At 41.0% G+C, this 8,379-nt stretch overlaps 1 protein-coding gene across 4 annotated transcripts; it reads right to left on the bottom strand.

Moving 5' to 3' along the window:
* Window positions 1–1,089: 1,089 nt before the first annotated feature.
* On the bottom strand, window positions 1,090–8,256 carry LOC135092203 (serine/arginine repetitive matrix protein 1-like). 4 transcript variants are annotated; one of them, XM_063990526.1, is made up of 8 exons: window positions 8,100–8,256; window positions 6,954–7,087; window positions 6,160–6,202; window positions 5,517–5,741; window positions 3,630–4,617; window positions 3,024–3,169; window positions 2,495–2,640; window positions 1,090–1,990 (listed from the first exon to the last, which is right to left on the bottom strand). In XM_063990526.1, exons 2-8 carry the CDS (start codon window positions 7,082–7,084, stop codon window positions 1,633–1,635), a joined length of 2,037 nt encoding a protein of 678 aa, XP_063846596.1. In that variant the 5' UTR covers window positions 7,085–7,087; window positions 8,100–8,256; the 3' UTR covers window positions 1,090–1,632. The 4 variants fall into 4 exon arrangements, with proteins under 4 accessions (XP_063846596.1, XP_063846599.1, XP_063846598.1 ...); XM_063990529.1 differs by lacking the exon at window positions 8,100–8,256 and adding an exon at window positions 7,949–8,055; XM_063990528.1 differs by lacking the exon at window positions 8,100–8,256 and adding an exon at window positions 7,791–7,937.
* Window positions 8,257–8,379: the final 123 nt, after the last annotated feature.

Here is an 8,379-nt window from a genome sequence, read left to right as displayed (position 1 = left end):
CCTTTCTCTTTTCCTTCCTTTTTCCACTGCTGAATAATTGTCCCATAAATCATCTACAGCTATTTTCACACTTATTTCTGCACTTCTGTTTATTGATATGTAGCTTGAGAAAAAAAAAATCCTCCTATTATTTTTTTTTTCTAGTGCTGAATATTAATAAAGAACGATCATGGCAGTAAATACTAAAGTATTTTCATGTATGTCCCAGAACAAGTATAGTTTTATACATACTTTAGTATTTTTTTCAATAATCCAGCTGTACTATCAAATAAATTTATTAATATTTGTTTCAATGTATCCATGTTTTCTCCATCCATGGTTAACTTTATCTATTATTATTATTATTATTATTATTATTACTATTTTACATCTAAAATATATATAGTTTATCGCTAGCTTGATTTTGTTGTTATTTTAGCCTTTCTCCCTTGTCTTTTTAAGAGGGGCATGGAGGGGGAGTAGGGAGACGGGAAAGATGAGGAAGAAAATGAGGGAGAGAAAGATCAGGAAGTGGATGAGGAAGGAGTTGAGGGGGAGAGAGGAATGGGGAGGGTGGTCAACTTTCCCCTCTCTGGTGGAATGCATGTCAGCCCCAGCCCTGCATGTGAATGAGGACATTCCTTACACAGCCTCCTCACCATCACTTCTGCCTTGTGCTACTTTCAGAGTAGTGAGATCCTGCTAGTAGTGAAATATGTTGCTTTTGTGTGCCTATATACACAACATACATAATCGTAATTGTTCTTGGGCATTAGTCTTTATCCTGTGCTTGTACTGAATACCAGTATACCTCCTCCCACAGGTCCTGCTTCACACTGAATGGGGAAGGACTGGCTGAACCATATGCAGACTATAATGCAGTACCAGCACTCACTCTTGACTCAGTAGGCTTTGTGGGTATAAACATCATGTATACCTAAGGATTTAAGTCTTCTTAATCTCTCTCTTTCTTTCACATTAATTTGCATTATTTGCAGCCTGCATATGTTTTCAGACTGGCTCTGATCCTCTGCCTCCAGTCCTGTCAGGTCTGGCAGACAACCAACCACATACAATTTCAAGGCAAAAGGGGAAAATGAAAGGAGGACAGCAAACACAACATTCTGTAATCTAAAATGTTCTCTGCATTTTTTGTACTGGTACACACAGCCAGCTGCTGGGCCAGCGGCAGGAATCTTATTTAATTAAGACAGACTTACACATGGATGTGACAAAATCAACTTATATAAAACCAAGACTATCCACCATAAGGAAGCAAAGAGGGAAACATGTATCAGGTACCCTTGTAGGGAAACATTTTGTATCAACAGTGGCAATGTTAGATATGTACGAGTCTTAACAACACTTATTTGAACTATATAAGGTGAAAACCAGCCTTGCCATACTACAGTACCTATCTATCAACACATCAGGCAAGAGGAATACTCTACACAATATTAAAATGTTTTCTTAAAATATGAGAAAGCATGCCTTTTGCTAAGCAAGATTTCATGCCGTATAAACCGTATAAGAATATTCCTATCTGCATATCAATAAATATGAAATTTTTACATCTTGAATATATTGTATGAAGCAAGATAAACAGATCAGTAATACCTCACACCAGAAGTTGTCTGGATAAGTCACTAAATACTACATAAGACTACAGTAACTCTTACGACTCTGGCTTGTACTTCCAGTCTTTGCACTGTTGTCATCCCCCTCCCCCTCCTCCTCCTCCTCCTCCTCCTCCTCCTCCACCTCCTCCTCCTCCTCCTCCACAGACTCATCTAAGCTGCTTTCCCCACCCTCCTCCCCCATGCTCTCCTCCTCCACACTGGTGTCGGCCCTCCCTCCATCCACATCCTCCTCACCACCCCTCCTGGCCTTGAGTGACGGCCGGGCACCGATGACCTCCAGGGTGTGGCTGCCCTTGATGGGTGTGCTGCTGTGTGGGGCGGCCAGGCTCGTGTGCAGCAGGAACCGGCTCTCTGCTGTGCTGCTGGCAAGCCTGGTGGTGTAAAGGTTATCTGTTACCATCTTACTTTTTTGACATTTTTAAGAATACTTCATGATTTCAATGTGAGACGCAGACAATTGCTGGTGAATGGTTAGACAAAATGCCACAACAGTAATGATTCATACACAAAGTAACTGTTAAACATCAAACACTAAGCAGGTTGATTTTCCTCTAAGAATATATAACACAACAGAAGCCAAAAATTAAACAATAACAATGAATACTTTACACCACACAAAGACAGGTTTCAAGACACTTATTCTCCAATTACAGATGATTATTTTGACCTTTAGTGGAACTGGCACCCCAATCGGCCTTTTTATTTTTTTCCCCACTCCTTTTGTTGCCCTTGGCCAGTCCTCCCTTGTACAAAAAGAAGAAAAAAAGAAGAAGAAAAGAAGAAGAAGAAGAAGAAGAAGAAGAAGAAGAAGAAAAAAAAAAAAGAAAATAATTAGCACCACCACCAACAATGCAAACAGTGTTCACCCAACCCACCTGCTACTGAACCTGGAGACCCCACCCCCACTGCCCCTGGAGGACTTGGGCGTCGTGGGCAGCGGGAGGCGTGCCGTGGGTGTGCAGAGGTTGTCCAGCGCTGCCTCTGAGCCACAATTGCCATTCCCGGAGGCGTGGATGTCAGCCTTGGGGGACAACACAGAGACAGGGGATTATTATTTTATTTTTAAAGTAAGAAGTCCCGATTGTAAATTTAGTTGTTTTTATAATGATTTAGATTTATCAATACATACTCAGTAGTTGTGAGGGTAGGAGTCCTCTCTCTGTCAGGGGTCACAGGGATGAGAGAGAGAGAGAGAGAGAGAGAGAGAGAGAGAGAGAGAGAGAGAGAGAGAGAGAGAGAGAGAGAGAGAGAGAGAGAGAGAGAGAGAGAGAGAGAGAGAGAGAGAGAGAGAGAGAGAGAGAGAGAGAGAGAGAGAGAGAGAGACTGGGGGGGAGGGGGTGGTTAAGCAACACAAGTCCCTGTTTGTCTTGGCTGGTGAAGGAGCGGCAAGTCACATCCCCTCACCTGAGTGACCACCTTATCCAGGCTTGGTGTGGCAGCGGAGGGCGGCAGGGGCTTGCGTGGTGGTGTGCTGTGCTGGCGCTTGGCCGAGATGGCATCCCTTATCCTCTGCAGCTGTTCGTGGGCTGAGGGCAGGGCAGGGGAGGCACCTTGGTGGGTAGTGTGGAAGGTAATAATGCTATTAGGGTGGTGTTTTCATCCTCATCCAAACTTCATGTTCCTTTCCTCATTAAGTAACATATTTTTATCTTTTATGTATCCATTTTCTAGTTATACTCAAAGCATTTATGACTTATGATCCAAAACCCACAAACAATTAAGTTCTCTGGATTAAACAATATCTTTATCATCCTCATCCAAACTTCACTTTCCTTTCCTCATTAAGTAATATAGTTTTATCTTTCATGTATCCATTTTCTAGTTACACTCAAGCATTTATGACATGATCCAAAACCCATAAACAATCAGGTTCTCTGGATGCATGTTAAACACTATAACTACATCACATGCACCAAAACTGAATATGTTAGTTTTACCTACCAACTTTCCATTCCGCTCAACAAGACTATGTATGATCCTAACTCAACAAAGGTAAGATAGGATACTCACCAAGATCAGCAGGGAGGACAACAGTGGCAGTTCTTTTAGATGAAGGTGTTTTCCTGAAGGAGGCCAGAGAGGAGGGAGGACTCTTCCCATCCAATTTCAGGGACACGTGTCTGGCGCTCTTTGATGACACCATGCGACTCTTGGCTGCTGAGCGGGTCAGCCTTGGTCTGCGAGGGGACGGAGTGGCTGGAGTCGTGTTCCTGGGAGTTGCTTTCTTCATGATGGACGGTGGCATCTCGGTGACCGATACTCTGACCTTCTTTAAGACTACTGATGGTGTCTTTGTCAGGGCGATTTTGGTGGCAGATGTTTTGGTTGTCTTCTTTTCCCTCTTTTTCAGACTGGGAGGTGTCTTGGCCTGGTTTGGTGTTGGTGTTTTCTTTGATGCCTTTTTGTTGCTGGATGAAGGTGTCTTTGTGGGCGATGGCAGCCTGGTCTTGGAGTCTGCCTTGGGAGTCTTCTGTACCTTGGAGACTGGGGAGGCTGCAGTCTTTAGTGATGCTGTGGACTTCTTCTTGGGGGTGTTTCTAGATGCTGGAGGGGTTTTTAGTGAAGATGATGAGGCTTTCTTCTTGGAGGGAATGGCTGTTTTCTTTGCAGCAGGAGACACAACCTTTGAACTGATGGATGCCTTCTTTGGCGAGGATGTCACCGGCTTCTCAGGTACTTTGGCAGCCTTCTTCTGGCCACGAGGAAGAGACTTACTCCTCACAAACTGAGACTCGCTACGTGAACGAGAGGCGGCCCTTCTTTTTGGTGGCGAGGAGTCCTCCAAATGTGAGGGAGACAAGGCACGCTTCCTGGCGGGGGATTTCTTTGCTTGCACTGGAGCCTCTGCTGTCTTGGCTGCCTTGCGTGAGCTGCGGGACACTGGCAGGGCGCTGAGAGACTTGTGTTTTTTGGAAGGCGTAGGTGAAGGCGCTGTCTTTACTTGTGAGGTGGACTTGGAGACAGGGATCAGACGGCTCTTCTTGCTTGCCAGGGGTTCCTGAAGCAATAGTTGATGCTCAATGGTAATTTATAGGTATACTCAAACACGAGTCTAAAGTTTGAAGGAAGTAAATAACATCTTGCCTGGCTTGGTTCTCTTTACTCTTAAACAATTCACTTCAAATTTAAAATTATATTACAAGAATACAATGCCTAGAAAAGAAATAAATCATAAATACCAACAACTTCAACTGTATCACTATCTTAACAATACAATGCCTAGAATTTCCTCACACACTAAAAGAATATATAAAACTGAATTGAAGGGATAGATTTGTTGACCTGAACCAATGCAAAACTTTATCAGGCTAACCTACACATCAAAGAAAAACAAAATTGAAATGTGGATAGATTTGTTGAGCTGAACCAATGCAAAACTTTACCAGGCAGTTCCACACATCAAAGGAAAATAAGACTGAATTGTGGATTGATTTGTTGACCTGAAGCAATGCAAAAATTTTACCAGGCTAATCTACACATCAAAGAGATTATAAAACTGAATTGGTGGATAGATTTGTTGAGCTGAAGCAATACAAAATTTTACCAGGTAGTTCCACACATCAAAGAGAAAATAAAATTGAACTGGCACATGTACAGTAGAACAGTGATTTAATTCTTGTAAAGGTTCATGAGAGTTTGCTTGAAATTGATTTAGCACTTAAGTGAAGTATTGTTTTACTGAAAAGTTCTTGTGCCTGAAAAATAAAGCATGCCAATTTCAATTCCTTTAAGACTGAAATTATTTGGTCTTTCTTGTAAGTGCCATTTTAAATCAATAATTTCAAACTGATTCACTTTAAAATGACATTCTACTGTGCTTGGCAATTCAAAGCAATGCACAATTTTAGCATGCATTCACCCAGCACAGCAGCAGACAGCAGTGGTGCAGACACATACCTCTGCCGGCTCCAGCTTCCGCTTGGTCTTGGTCTTGGCAGGGTCTGGGGAGGCTGGCTGAATCTTGGCAGTCTTCCTCTTGTCACTGACTGGGCTGACCTGCAACCTGACGGGCATCATGGACTGGCGGCGTGTCCTGCGCTGACTGAGGGGAGGCGAGGCGAAGGTGGCAATCGGCATGGCAGTGGTGGCTTGTCTGGTAGGCATCATGGTCTGTCTCCGCAGCTTTGTGGGTGGAAATGCTATGGTAAGCCTGGGGATCTCTGACAGCCTTGTTTCTTAGTTATAGATAAAGCTGTACGAGATTTATCTATATAATGTGTGGAAATTTGCATGAATACATTGAGGGTGACAGAAAATAAATTGTTGCATTTTGTTACTGGTACATTCTACTTTCATGATCTATGTCTGAGTAAAAGATGAAACCTTATAGGATTCATCTATACATTCATGTGTGGAAATTTACAAAAATACACAGTAACAAAAAATAAGTTGTTGTATTTTGCTTTATTAATACATTCTACTTTCATGCTCTGTCTACTAAAACCTTCACAATATTGCTTCAGGGGTATCTATGACAAATCTGAATATATGCACCTATGACTGTTATTACTGATTACTTCTGCTATTACTGATAACTTACTTTTCTAATATTGGGTGACTTCTTTTTTTCTGCCTTGCTGAGCCTGAAAGGAAACAAGGATGCTGAGGTGATGAATTCCCAGACAAAGTGTGGAGGGTGATGAGCAGCCGGGAGCACCAGCAAGCCGCCGCCACCACCACGAGTCACTAGTTACCATCACCATTACTTCATTCAAACAAACAGAAGCATACATACATACATACATACATATACCAAGGCTGTCTCCTGCCCAAAATGAAAGGGTAGCTGAGATAAGGCACATAACTTTCATATTCACACACCTTCACTCCTCTCTTAGCCTTTTGGTCTCAAATAAAGGGAAAAATTAAAATAACAGAAAAAAAAAAAAGACTTACATGACAGGAATAAAAACAGAAATACTTGAGAAAATAGAAATCAGAGATATCCCATTTATACAGAAAGAAGAGATGGAGTGTTAAATAATAAAATAAAAGCAGAAAAAGTAACCTAATACAACAAAATAATTAAAAGCAAAAGATAAATAAGTAAAATAAAATATATAAATAAATAAATAAACAAAAAAAGCAAAAAAATAAAAAATAAATAAAAATAAATTAATAAAAAAACTAAAATAAAATAATACAAAATAGAAAAATAAATAAATAACAAAATAATAAAATATAAACAAAATAAGTAAATAAAATAAATAAATAAAATATAAAATAAATAAATAAAAATAAATAAAAAAATAAACAAATAAATAAAACACTAACACAAACAAAAATAAAAACACTATCACTATCTGAACATAAAACCGAGAAACATGACGGGACCTCTTGGGCGACGGGGACTCAGGGAAACTAAAGGAGGTTGCCGGGTGCCACTGGTCCTCTCCCTGGGCGCCAAGCAGTGTGCCTGACCGCAGCTGACGGCCCGGCTGGCTCTTGCGCGGCGACCCTGTCATGGCCTGGCAAGATGGAGATAAATGCTTGGGGTTTTGTCTTTTTATTTAATGCTTACTTGTATTTCTGTATTATGTGTTATCTTCCTCTATTCTTTCAAGTATTTTTATTTGTCTTGACTTTCTTATTTATACTTTCCTGTGGATTTGAGGTATACAGTATTTCATAGGTAATTTCCTCTATTTGCTTCACTGGTCAGGTTAACAAGGCAGCCAATCAGTGACCAAGTGGTGGTTATTGATGTGGGAGGACACAAGTGAAAGGGAAATAAAGCTATGATGACTAATATATAATGAACATAATTCAACAAACAGTAACTAAAGGGAAAAAAAAAAACATAAATGGAAAATAAACAGATGAAAAAAGCTGTTATTAATGTATAATCAAAATAATAAATGAATAAACAACTAAAATTAGAAAAAAATGTACTTAGAAAAAACTGAAAATAAAAAAACATGAATAAATCACACACACACACACACACACACACTTGACATTCACACAATATAATGTATCTTCACAGGTTTGGTTACCGCCGAGCAACTTAACCTTGGTGATGACACTTGTGCGACACCACTGACGTGAACCCAACACCACTACTGTCACCACCACAACAACACTCAGAAAGCTTATATAGTAGTATAGGATAGCACTATTATTATAACCAGGAGATATAAATATAGTTTAGATAGATAGGCAAATATTTACGTAGTTACGGTATTGGCGGGTGGAAGTACAGGGGGGTTACTTGTAAACTCCAGGGCAGGCTTGGTATATAGAGATCAGATCACGCATATCAGTACTACTTGCAGAAAGAACACACACAAGGTAGACTGATCAACGAGTGATAGTACGGATAACATTACCAGCTGGCGGGAAATAGGTTAAATAGGGAGATAGGGAGAGGATTGCGTCACCGCCACCACCACCACCACCTGTGTGCGCCACGTGACTCTGTCTGTTTACATGGCGGGTCTCACTAAGTACAGGAAAAATAAAACTTTGAAAGTCAATTACCGGGCAAGTTCACATCAGCAAGCAGCAAAAGTAGGACGATCTTTCTTCCTGCAAGGCCAAGACCAACAACAAACCCCTAAGCCAATCACGTGGGTTTCCTTCCCATTGGACCAATCAGCGGCCTTCCCTCCCTCCTCCGTGCAGCACCAGCCAATCAGCGATTTCCTGTCATGCTTGCCTCCATCCACTTAGCCAATCACAGGCCATCTTGGTTTGTTTTGAACACCGGGCTGAGCGCAGTACCTCTTTTTAAAATTGCAATATTTTAATAAACGTTCTC

The sequence above is a fragment of the Scylla paramamosain genome, chromosome 39 (assembly GCF_035594125.1).
Source record: "Scylla paramamosain isolate STU-SP2022 chromosome 39, ASM3559412v1, whole genome shotgun sequence".
Lineage (NCBI taxonomy): Eukaryota > Metazoa > Arthropoda > Malacostraca > Decapoda > Portunidae > Scylla > Scylla paramamosain.
Note: the sequence above shows the minus strand (reverse complement) of the source record. Positions and strands in the feature narration are given on the sequence as shown.